General features: G+C 45.2%; 1 protein-coding gene across 1 annotated transcript in view; it reads left to right on the forward strand.

The window, feature by feature from the left end:
• BEND7 (BEN domain containing 7) overlaps positions 1-13201 on the forward strand; it is a 106496-nt gene that overhangs the window by 14082 nt on the left and 79213 nt on the right. The window contains exon 2 of the mRNA XM_073652372.1: positions 2820-2897. Coding sequence (XP_073508473.1) covers positions 2820-2897 — 78 coding nt within the window. The remainder of the gene's footprint in view (positions 1-2819; positions 2898-13201) is intronic.

Here is a 13201-nt window from a genome sequence, read left to right on the forward strand (position 1 = left end):
GATCCTCAATCCTGGGCTTTTGTCTTTGCCGCAGGGTTCTGTTTGTCTCCAGTCAGTGGAGGGGTTTTTCGGAGCTCTTGCCCTCATCTATGATGAGGGCAAGAGCTCAGTGAAGACGTATAGCTCCGAATTCCGCCGGTGGGCAATTGATACCAAATGGAATGACCCCGCTCTTAAAAGCCAATTTTGTCAGGGCCTTACTGAAAGGTTGAAAGATGCCTTGGCAGTGTATGAAATCCCAGAGTACTTGGAGGCTGCCATATCTTTGGTTATACGTGTTGATAGATGCCTTCAAGATAGGTGGGTGAGACCACCTCAGGAGCCCTCTGTTCAGGGTAATGCCCCTTTGCCGGGGGAGTGGTCTGGGGGTGAACCAGTACTGGGGGAGGTGAAAGAACCCATGCAGTTAGGGGGGGGGTGCCTCTGCATCATACTTTTCCCCCTGAGATCCGCAAAAAAAAGGGCTCATGTGTTTTTGTGGAATTCCTAAGCAAAATAAAACTTGATTAACCCTTGGTAGTCTGGAGTTGGATAATCAAGGGGTGTGTTTGTCGCCAACCTCCAGTTCTCGGTTCGTCCTGACAGCAGAGGTGATGTTAGAGAGTAGGACTGAGAAAATTTCTGTGTTTGTAGACAGTGGAGCTGGAGTCAGCATGGTTGATGCTGAGTTTATGAGAACTCATGGGCTTGCTTGCTGTACTTTAGCTAAGCCTATTCCTGTTTTTGCCATTGACTCAGCGCCACTTACACAGAAAGCTCTGACTCAGATTATACATAATGTAAGACAGAAGGTGGGATCTGTTCATTGTGAAATTGTCCCTTGCTACAGTTGAAGCCAAAAGTTTACATACACTACCGTTCAAAAGTTTGGGGTCATTTAGAAATTTCATTATTTTTGAAAAATAAAATGCCTTAAAACATTATCTCTCTCATTATTCTGGCATTTGGCAAATATTAAAAATTATGGTAATCCTAATTGACCTAAAACTGGAAAGGTTTATTTAGATAGGTTCAGTAAAATGGTTCACTTCGTCGCATTACCGGCACTTCCGAATGCCAAGACTCTTGCTCAGGTGTTTATAAATGAGATTGTGAAGCTTCACTGGGTTCCCTCCTATGTGGTGTCAGATTCTTTCTAAGTTCTGGAAAGCTTTCTGTTCTCGACTGGGGGTGTAGTTATCCTTTTCCTCTGCCTTCCATTCTCAGTCGAATGGGCCGACCGAGTGCATTAATCAGAATTTAGAGACTTACCTCGGGTGTTTTGTCTCCAAAAACCAAGAAGATGGGGCATCTTACTTACCGTTGGCAGAATTTGCTATTAATAATCATTGCCAAGAACCTACCAGCAGGTCACAGTTCTTTGATGCATACTGTTTCCATCCACTGTTTGGTACCTTTAGTGGCGGAAGGGCTTCGGGAGTTCCTGAGGAGGAATGTTCTGCTTCGTCGCTCTCCTCTGTGTGGCATGGGGGGGGTTCTGAGTAATTTGAAGATCATGGGAGACAGGTCCGGACCTGGCAAGGGTTTACTGTCAGCCATACGTTTGTACATAAGTGTGAATGACTTTGTATGGTTGTCTACCAGGAATATCAAGTTGAAAGTACCTTCCTGGAAACTGGGACCTAGATTTATTGGTCCCTATAAAATAACCGCCATCATTAATTCAGCAGCGTTTTGTCTTGAGCTACCCCAGGCCCTTAACCACAATGTGTTTCACAGGTCTATGCTCAAGAGATATGTAGAACCTCTTGAGTCCTCTCCCTTGCCAGTAATGGTCGATGGTAATTTTGGAGTTTCAGATTTCGAGGATTGTAGATTCTCGCCTCCAGCGTCGTTCTGTACAGTACTTGGTGCACTGGAAGGATTATGGTCCAGAGGAAATTATTTGGGTTTCGGCATCAAAGGTGAATGTCCCGAGGCTAGTTCGTTCATTCCACACCTCTTATCCTGAGAAACCTGGTCCTGAGTGTCCGGAAGCCACTCGTAGAAGGGGGGTACTGTCACGGGTGTGTCAGGTGTGACAGACAGTTGCTCTGGAGCCAGCTGTAGAAGGTCACTGTGCTTGACATTGCAGAAGCCTTCTTGATTCCCTCATCTCTGTAGTATAGGTATGTCATTCTTCCTTTAGGATCCAGCCAGCAGCGACCTCCACCTTCTGCTTCTGATTGACACACCCTTGCTGGGTAGTTAAATAGTTTCAGTTTCTCCAGAGAGTCTCCGGTCATAGTTCTATGTACCTCTGTGTAGGCTTGGAGCACTAGCAGTCGGCTAGTTTCTTCTCTGGTGCCCTTGGAGGACAGTTGGCGTTATGTCTCTGGTGTCTACCCAAGCTCAGTGTATCATCTTTGTTTGTCTACCTTGTTGTCTTTAGTTTGTAGTGGGGCTTGACTAGTGCTCACCCTGTCCCCTCGCTATCTTGGGCCAAGCTGCAGGAACATTCAGGGCTTAGGCTCCTGCTCTGCAATAGGTGTGGAACCTATATAGGGACGATAGGTTAGGCAGGGTGATATTAAATCTGCTTAGGGGTCTCCACTCCCCCTTTCTCTAGTGTTTGGGCTTCCTCCCCCTCTTCACTGCACTTAGTCTCACCTTGCGTGACATTGAGTGACAGGTTCCCTTTAACAGCTTCTTATTTTTCTTTCTTTGGGCCACAGAACCAATTTAGCCATTCTGTAATGACATGTTAGGTCAGCATGGTAAGGAAAATTGTCATAATTTTAAGTGCATCTGTTTTTAAGATATAGTTATTTTTCTCATATTGCGTTAGTTTTGCATTACGTGTGATATTGTTTTCCCATAAAGTTGCCTCTGTTTTTCAGATTACCATTCTGAAGTATATAAGTCCCAAGACTACAGTGACATCAATGGAGAATCCATCGAGTTCCATCATTTTTCTGGTAAAATATTGAAAAATGTGTTAACTCTGTACCTCAACATTTTATAAACTATAGTATATGTTTATCTCACCTTGACTCCAGTGGCATTAAATACAACACTTTCACCAATTTTTTCATGTTGAACTGAACACAGTATGTAATAGTAGCTACAGAGCGGAATAAAATTGTAATTTTTTTTATTTTACCTCTCCCTTGTTAAGATATTAGCAATCAAAGTATTTGGCACTTAATGAGTTAATGTTTGTTAAGTTCAAGTGGATATTATCAGATAGTTTTCACTGGGGGTGTGTACTTCTCCATAATGGAGAGGCATAATTCAAAATGTAAAAATTACATTGTGCGGCATCTTGTATCACTTATAAAGAGAACCAATACAAGATCCTCCATTTTTGGTATCACATCCCTGAGCTTCTACATCAGTTAGATCCATCTATTTCCACCTTGGAGATGTGCCTTCCTGACAGTATCTGTACTCCATCTATTCTGGGACTGCTCTTTGATAATACCATTTTGGACAAATGTATAAACTTTGATTAAACAAGTCTTTTATATAGACTTATCCTTAGATCTCCAACACTTTTTACTTAATATTTTCCTGCATATATTGACGGCCTCAAGATGTTTGATAGCTTCTCATTGGAAACAAACCCCCCACTCCCCGTCTAAATATGACTTATGCACCAGGATCAAAGATATCAGATATTTTGAATATCGCACTGCTCTAAATGATGAAATGGTCGGGAGATTCAACCTCATTTGGTCCCCATGGGACACCTTTTGGGTACTTCTGAATATTTAGGAACTTTATTAACTAGGTCATATATCTCCTTCCACTCTCCAGCCCCTAATACCTTTGCTCATCCCCTTTCCCTTCTGTCTATTTGAATGTCTCGTATGTTTCCCCCTTTGTTTTTTAGTTTGTTATTTATATAAGAAATTTGTATATCACCATAGTATATTACATCTGTATAACAAAGCTGATTTACTCTGTTTTCATTGTATTCTGTTACTCTTTATTACTTTTTTCAAGCCTGTTTCTCGTTGAATATGAAAATCTTTTAATAAAAATTGCAAAAGCAAAAATTACATTGTGTATCCAGTTCAACAGAAAATATTTGGTGAAAGTTCCTCTTTAACACGTTATTAGTATTGCTTTATTCCTTTGCAGAAAAATATACATTTTTATTACTTTTTTTATATATATTGTTAAACTAATTCCAAACAAATGTCAAAAAGCAAGTGCAAAGTGTGTAAACCTATAATTATCTCAAAGGAGTATTCTGATTGTAAAGTGTTATTCCTAACAGGCAGGTTATCACCACAGGAAACAGAATAGGTGATAATTTGCTGATTGCTGTGAGTGTGACTGCTGGGACCCCCACTGATCCTAAGAACAGGGCTCTGAAATACTGTATGAAGTAGTGGCTGGGGATGCAAGCCTTTGCCCATTCATTTTCTGTGTTATTGCCATATGAAGCACCATAGACAGTGAATCCACAGGATTTGCCATAAATATCTATTACATGAGGGTTAATAATAATAATAATAATCATTTTTATTTCTATAGCGCCATCATATTCCGCAGCACTTTACATTTTAGAGCGGCCTTGTACAGACAATCAAGACATTATAGAGTAGCAAGAGGAATGAGGTCCCTGCTCGCAAGCTTAGAATCTATGAGGAAATAGGGGAGACACGAAAGGCAAATGGTAAAAAGTGCTTGTGTTGTATGGTCCAGCCACCAATATAATAAATAGGGCATTCACATAATACTGCATGAACCGATCACCAGTCAGTATGTGAACAAGTACAGATACAGAGCGCTATTAAGTGCATGGAGGGTGTGTGAACAAATGCTACGAGGGTCCTGATTTCAAAGAAAATTTTGGAAGGGCAGCACAGTGGCTCAGTGGTTAGCACTGCAGCCTTGCAGCGCTGGGGTCCTGGGTTCAAATCCCACCAAGGCCATCATCTGCAAGGAGTTTGTGTGTTCTCCCCGTGTTTGCATGGGTTTCCTCCCACACTCCAAAGACATACTGATAGGGAATGTAGATTGTGAGCCCCAATGGGGACAGTGATGATGATGTCTGTAAATTGTCTGAATTGTAAAGTGCTGCGGAATATGTTGGCGCTATATAAATAAAAATATTATTTATATTATTATTAAGGGCAAAATAGGAATAGTTACATAAGTGAGGTGATAGGCCAGTCTAAAGAAATGCTTTTTTACACCACGCATAAAACTGTTGGTATTGAGAATTAATCAAATTGTCCTGGGTAGTGCTTTTCAGATTAAATATATAACACTTAAGGCTATGTTCACACGTTGCATTTTTCAGCTTTTTTTGTGTGCGTTTTTTTTATGCAAATTTTTACCTGCGTTTCACAGTACCAGCAAAGTCTACACACACCTTGGTTTTCTTGTCCTCAGTATTTTGTGCAAAACCTTGGGTTTTGCAAAATGCAGCATGTCACTTCTTTCAGCGTTTTCGCAGCATTTTTCACTTATTAAAAGTAAAGGGGAGTGCCAAAAACGCTGCAGAAATGCAGGTATCAGGCTTTGCTGCATTGCAAAACCTGAGGAAGTTGAATTAGGTGATTTTTTTTGTCACTAAACTTTATCAGCATGCATAAGAGACAAATGGACAGGGACAAAAACGCTGTAAAAACTGCAGCAAAAACCAAGGAAAACCTGCTTTTTTTGAGGCAGAAACTACTGTCAAGAGAGCAGGATTTGCTGCAGAAAAAAAAAAAAAAACAAAGCAAAAAAATGCAACGTGTGAACATAGCCTAATAGTTTCTTTCCTCTTCCTGTATAAACCGCATCCCTTGAAGCATCATGAGGCCGTACATTACAAGAAACGGGTGTCCAGTCAGCCTGTATAAATGATTGGTGGTGGCAGCTAGTTTTCATGGTTATAACGGAGCTTAGCGGCGACCGTACCAGAATGAATATATATATATATATATATATATATTTTATGCGTTGGAATTGGATATGTATATACTATACGTTCACTATGAGTTCTCCAATAGCTGACCTAGTAGCGAAAGCAGCCGTGATCTTGAACATCAACCTTCAGCATTCATAATTGCCTGATGATTGGAGGCAGCAGAGTGCTGGTCATGACTACCTAGAAACAGTGGGGGGATATTTGTGGGATCCCCTGGCTGGTGGATCGAATTGTCAATTATAACAATTATCAAGGAACAGCCGGGGAATCATGCAGATATCTCTCAGCCGTTACCTGATAATCACGAACCAGCTCTCCGCTGCCTCCATTCGTCAAGACAATTATGCAATTGACTGACGAGTGATGGGCGAGGTCACGGCTGCTTTCAATACTAGGGGGAACTCACAGTGAACGTACAGTTTATACACATCCGATTCCAACACATGGAATATACAGTACAGACCAAAAGTTTGGACACAACTTCTCATTTAAAGATTTTTCTGTATTTTCCTGACTATGAAAATTGTACATTCACGCTGAAGGCATCAAAACTATGAATTAACACATGTGGAATTATATACTTCACAAAAAAGTGCCTTATAAATGGGGTTTGGACCATCAGTTGTGTTGTGCAGAAGTCTGGTGGATACACAGCTGATAGTCCTACTGAATAGACTGTTAGAATTTGTATTATGGAAAGAAAAAAGCTGCTTAATAAAGAAAAATGAGTGGCCACCATTACTTTAAGAAATGAAGGTCAGTCAGTCCGAAAAATTGGGAAAACTTTGAAAGTGTCCCCAAGTGCAGTTGCAAAAACCATCAAGCGCTACAAAGAAACTGGCTCACATGAGGACCGCCCCAGGAAAGGAAGGCCAAGAGTCACCTCTGCTTCTGAGGATAAGTTTATCTGAGTCACCAGCCTCAGAAATCGCAAGTTTACAGCAGCTCAGTTTAGAGACCAGGTCAATGCCACACAGAGTTCTAGCAGCAGACACATCTCTACAACAACTGTTAAGAGGAGACTTTGTGCAGCAGGCCTTCATGGTAAAATAGCTGCTGGGAAACCACTGCTAAGGACAAGCAAGAATCAGAAGAGACTTGTTTGGGCTAAAGAACACAAGGAATGGACATTAGACCAGTGGAAATCTGTGCTTTGGTCTGATGAGTCCAAATTTGAGATCTTTGGTTCCAACCGCCGTGTCTTTGTGCGATGCAGAAAAGGTGAACGGATGGACTCTTGTCACGGGTGTGTTGCCACGAAGATCATCACGAGTACACAGCCTGACTTCTCGCAGCTGACTTGTTGGTGCTTTGTGTTTCTCGGCAGTGAGGGAGTTAATTCTCTCTCTCTCTCTGGGCTAGATGAGGTCCAGCCTTGCCCAGCTGCAATCAATACTTCTGTAGTGAGACTCCTTCATATACCTGCTGGTCTGTCTGGGAGGTGTCGGTGAAAGCATTTCATTCAGACTGACAGAGTGGATCGTGGTGTTTGGAGTTGCTGAGATAAGTGTACTTGGAAGTGTTTTTTCCCTTTCCTCGCTTTATCATTTATCTCCTTTCCCTTTGGTTTTCCCTCTGTTGTAGTTGAGAAGTTGTTTGTATGCAAGGTGGTTTTGGTTTTTCCCTTGTACTGTCTCGTTCGTCTAAATACTGTGTTTGGGCATATTATTTCTTGTTCCCTTTGGTTGTGATCGGGGTCCTTCTCAGGACTAGATTACTGAGGTGCAGGGATCTTCAGGAGGTAGGGGTTACGCTGGCGGCCTGGACCTCTGTACCTTTAACAGTACCTCCAGGTTGAGGGATTAGTCAGGGCCCCAGCTTAGGGTCAGCTTAGGCCCCCTACCTCCAGTATACAGAGACAGCGTGACATTTTCACCGACCCACTTAGTTTTTCTCCAGCTACTATGGATCCAGTAGCCGGTCTAGCTCGGCAATTGCAGAGTTTGTCCATGGAGCTGGCGGACGTTAGGTCCAAGGTTTGGCATCCTCAGGAGCAAGCCGGACCAGAACCTAAAGTAGCTCTCCCTGATAGGTTCACTGGGGGGCGGGACAAGTTTTTTGTTTTCCGGGAGGCATGTAAATTGTACTTTCGGCTGCGGCCTCGGTCATCGGGGAGTGAAGAACAAAGGGTGGGAATTGTCATCTCGCTCCTACAAGGGGACCCACAATCTTGGGCGTTCTCTCTTCCCCCGGGTTCCCCGGCTCTCCAGACAGTGGATAGGTTTTTCGCTGCCCTGGGACTCGTATATGATGACCCAGATCGGATCTCCCTTGCTGAGTCTAAGTTACGTAGGATCCAGCAGGGAGCTCGTCCGGCGGAGGAATTCTGTTCGGAGTTCCGTAGGTGGGCCACGGACACCCAGTGGAATGACCCGGCTCTTAGGAGCCAGTTTTGTCATGGTTTATCCGACAAATTACAGGATGTGTTGGCACAGTATGACTCTCCCGTGTCTCTGGAAGCCGCTATGGCCCTCGCTATTCGCGTGGACAGACGGCTTCGGGAGAGGTGCGGGATAACTCTACCCCCTGTGATGACTCCACCTCCTACAAGGTCCCCTCATATGGTGGTTCCCCTGGTCAGTCCAGAGGAGCCTATGCAATTAGGAGGGACATCATTTCGGGGGAGGGGACCGGTGGTGCGCCATAAGGCAGGAAGGTGTTTCTTCTGCGGGAGAAAGGGACATTTTATTGGGGGGTGTCCATCCCGTCCCTTGCAGAGTGAAGAGTCGTCGGAAAACTGTTGATCCCAGGTTGTGTGGTGGACGGCAATCTGGGAGTAGGTATTTCGTCCCTAGGTTCGTCTCAGTTTCTCGTACCGGCGGAGGTGGTGGTGGGTACGAGAACTGAGAAGATATCTGTTCTTCTGGATAGTGGGGCCGGGGCTAATCTGGTTGATGCTCGGTTTGCCCGGGTTCAAGGTATGCGGTTGAGTGAGTTGGCTAAACCCATCCCCATATTCTCGATCGATGCCAGGCCTCTCGGGCAGGGAAGTTTTTTGCAAGTTGTGCATGACGTAAAACTTCAAGTGGGGGCAATGCATAAAGAACTGTTGTCTTGCTACGTGTTGGAGGGTCTTCCCACTCCTATTGTGTTGGGCCTTCCTTGGTTAGCTAAGCATAACCCGGTTATTAATTGGCAAACCAGGGAGATAAGCCAATGGAGTAAATTCTGTAATAAAAACTGCATGAACACGGTCATTGGTGCGGTTACTCCTTGGGTCTTACCTCCATTTCTGGCGGACTTTGAGGATGTATTCTCGGAGAAAGGGTGTCAGGAACTACCTCCTCATCGCGTGTATGACTGTTCTGTAAAACTGCTCCCAGAGGCCAAGTTACCTAAAGCTAGGTTGTATAACCTTTCTGGTCCTGAGAGGCAGGCCATGAAGGATTATATCTCAGAAAGTCTGGCTAAGGGGCATATTAGACCTTCATCTTCACCGGTGGCTGCGGGGTTCTTCTTTGTTAAGAAGAAAGATGGAGGCCTACGCCCTTGCCTGGATTTCCGTGAACTTAATCGGATTACGGTCCGAGATCCGTATCCGCTCCCACTTATTCCCGATCTCTTTAATCAGATCGTGGGTGCCAAATGGTTTTCTAAGTTGGATCTCAGGGGGGCGTACAATCTGATTAGGATGAAGGAGGGGGATGAGTGGAAGACGGCGTTTAACACTCCGGAGGGGCATTATGAGAACCTTGTCATGCCATTCGGTCTGACTAATGCCCCGGCGGTGTTCCAACACTTTGTTAATGACATTTTTCGCCGCTTGGTGGGACAGTTTGTTGTCATATATCTGGATGATATCCTAATTTACTCGCCGGATCTGGTGTCTCATCAGGAGCACGTTAGGCAGGTGTTACAGATCTTGCGGGATAATAAACTGTATGCCAAGTGGGAAAAGTGTGTGTTCGCCGTACAGGAACTCCAGTTTTTAGGCTTCCTGGTTTCAGCGTCCGGTTTTCGTATGGACCCTGGGAAAGTGCGGGCAGTTCTTGAGTGGGATCGGCCAGAGAATCTTAAGGCACTACAACGTTTCCTGGGGTTTGCTAATTATTACCGGAAGTTCATTCGTAATTTCTCGTCCATGGTTAAGCCTCTCACTGACATGACTAAAAAGGGGACGGATTTTTCTAGATGGTCTGACAAGGCTTGTCAAGCATTCTCCTCTTTGAAAAAATGCTTTGCCTCGGCGCCCATACTCATTCAACCTGATGCGTCTCAGCCATTCATTGTAGAGGTAGACGCTTCCGAGGTAGGGGTGGGAGCAGTATTGTCACAAGGTTCGTCCCCTGGTAAGTGGCATCCGTGCGCCTTTTTCTCTAAAAAATTGTCGTCCGCTGAGAGGAATTACGATGTCGGCAATAGGGAACTCTTGGCCATTAAGTTAGCTTTTGAGGAGTGGCGCCATTTTCTGGAGGGGGCAGTTCATCCGGTCACCGTCATCACCGATCACAAGAACCTGCTATATCTGGAGTCCGCGAAACGTCTGAATCCCAGACAAGCTAGGTGGTCATTGTTTTTTACCAGGTTTAATTTTGTCGTTACATATCGTCCTGGGTCAAAAAATGTAAAGGCGGATGCCTTATCTCGTAGTTTCCCGGGGGCCGGGAATACGGACGACCCGATTCCTATCCTTCAGGAGGGGGTGGTGGTTTCGGCAGTTTGCTCTGAGCTGGAGGAGGAGGTATTGGAGGCTCAGGGGGACGCCCCTGTTGGACCTCCAGGGAGATTGTTTGTTCCAGATCAGTTGCGACAAAAGGTGATCGAGGCACACCATAACTCAGTTTTTGCAGGACACCCGGGGAGTAAAGCAACTGTGGATCTCCTCTCGCGTCGGTTTTGGTGGCCTAATTTACATAAGGAGGTGGTAACTTTTGTCGCGTCCTGTGGGGTTTGTGCGCGCTCTAAGACCTCACATACCCGTCCGTCTGGGGCCCTTTTACCTTTGAAGATCCCGGAGCGTCCTTGGACTCATCTGTCTATGGACTTTATTACGGACCTCCCTCCGTCTTCGGGTAAAACGGTCATACTCGTTGTAGTGGACAGGTTCAGCAAGATGGCACATTTTATCGCTCTTCCGGCTCTCCCTAATGCTAAAACTCTTGCGCAGGTGTTCATTGGGGAGATTGTGAGGCTTCACGGGGTACCCTCCGAGGTGGTGTCTGATCGGGGGTCTCAGTTTGTGTCTAAGTTCTGGAAGGCGTTTTGTGCACGGCGGGGGATGCAGTTGTCATTCTCATCGGCTTTTCATCCTCAGACCAATGGTCAGACGGAACGTATGAACCAGAGCTTGGAGACATATCTCCGGTGTTTTGTGTCAGAGAACCAGGAGGACTGGGCTTCTTTCTTACCTCTGGCAGAGTTTGCTCTTAATAATAGGCGGAGCGAGTCCACTGGTAAGTCCCCGTTTTTTGGGGCATATGGTTTTCACCCCCAGTTTTGTACTTTCAGTGGGGGGGGCTCTTCGGGGGTTCCTGAGGAGGAACGATTTTCCTCATCACTCGCTTCAGTATGGAGAGGGGTGCTGAAGAATCTGAATACTATGGGGAACCGATACAAACGTATGGCTGATAGGAGGAGAGTGTCTGGTCCGGACCTAAGTGTGAACGATCGGGTATGGTTGTCTACCAGGAATATAAAACTTAAGGTTCCCTCCTGGAAACTGGGTCCCAGGTTCATCGGGCCGTACAGAATCAGTTCTATTATTAATCCGGTGGCATTCCGTCTTGACCTCCCCCCTACGTTTAAAATTCACAACGTGTTTCACAGATCATTGCTTAAGAGGTATGTGGCGCCGGTGGTACCGTCACTTTTACCTCCCCCTCCAGTGGTTGTCAATGGTAACTTGGAGTTCCAGGTATCGAGGGTCATTGATTCACGCTTTAATCGCCGGTCCCTTCAGTACTTGGTTCATTGGAAGGGGTATGGTCCTGAGGAGAGGATGTGGGTTCCTGCGTCGGATATTAACGCAGACCGATTAGTTCGGGCCTTCCACACGACTCACCCGGATAAACCTGGCCCTGAGGGTCCGGAGGCCCCTCGTAGAAGGGGGGGTACTGTCACGGGTGTGTTGCCACGAAGATCATCACGAGTACACAGCCTGACTTCTCGCAGCTGGCTTGTTGGTGCTTTGTGTTTCTCGGCAGTGAGGGAGTTAATTCTCTCTCTCTCTCTGGGCTAGATGAGGTCCAGCCTTGCCCAGCTGCAATCAATACTTCTGTAGTGAGACTCCTTCATATACCTGCTGGTCTGTCTGGGAGGTGTCGGTGAAAGCATTTCATTCAGACTGACAGAGTGGATCGTGGTGTTTGGAGTTGCTGAGATAAGTGTACTTGGAAGTGTTTTTTCCCTTTCCTCGCTTTATCATTTATCTCCTTTCCCTTTGGTTTTCCCTCTGTTGTAGTTGAGAAGTTGTTTGTATGCAAGGTGGTTTTGGTTTTTCCCTTGTACTGTCTCGTTCGTCTAAATACTGTGTTTGGGCATATTATTTCTTGTTCCCTTTGGTTGTGATCGGGGTCCTTCTCAGGACTAGATTACTGAGGTGCAGGGATCTTCAGGAGGTAGGGGTTACGCTGGCGGCCTGGACCTCTGTACCTTTAACAGTACCTCCAGGTTGAGGGATTAGTCAGGGCCCCAGCTTAGGGTCAGCTTAGGCCCCCTACCTCCAGTATACAGAGACAGCGTGACAACTCTACATGCCTGGTTCCCACCGTGAAGCATGGAGGAGGAGGTGTGATGGTGTGGGGGTGCTTTGCTGGTGACACTGTTGGGGATTTATTCAAAATTGAAGGCATACTGAACCAGCATGGCTACCACAGCATCTTGCAGCGGCATGCTATTCTATCCGGTTTGCATTTAGTTGGATCATCATTTCTTTTTCAACAGGACAATGACCCCAAACACACCTCCAGGCTGTGTAAGGGCAATTTGACCAAGAAGGAGAGTGATGGGGTGCTACGCCAGATGACCTGGCCTCCACAGTCACCAGACCTGAACCCAATCGAGATGGTTTGGGGTGAGCTGGACCGGAGAGTGAAGGCAAAAGGGCCAACAAGTGCTAAGCATCTCTGGGAACTCCTTCAAGATTGTTGGAAGACCATTTCCGGTGACTACCTCTTGAAGCTCATCAAGAGAATGCCAAGAGTGTGCAAAGCAGTCATCAAAGCAAAAGGTGGCTACTTTGAAAAGCCTAGAATATAAGACATATTTTCACTTGTTACACACTTTTTTTGTTAAGTATATAATTCCACATGTGTTAATTCATAATTTTGATGCCTGCAGTGTGAATGTACAATTTTCATAGTCATGAAAATACAGAAAAATCTTTAAAATCTTTATATATATACTCCCCAG

This window comes from Phyllobates terribilis, unplaced genomic scaffold, assembly GCF_046119375.1.
Source record: "Phyllobates terribilis strain yellow unplaced genomic scaffold, ASM4611937v1 Scaffold_11__3_contigs__length_659146591, whole genome shotgun sequence".
In the NCBI taxonomy this organism is placed as follows: Eukaryota; Metazoa; Chordata; class Amphibia; order Anura; family Dendrobatidae; genus Phyllobates; species Phyllobates terribilis.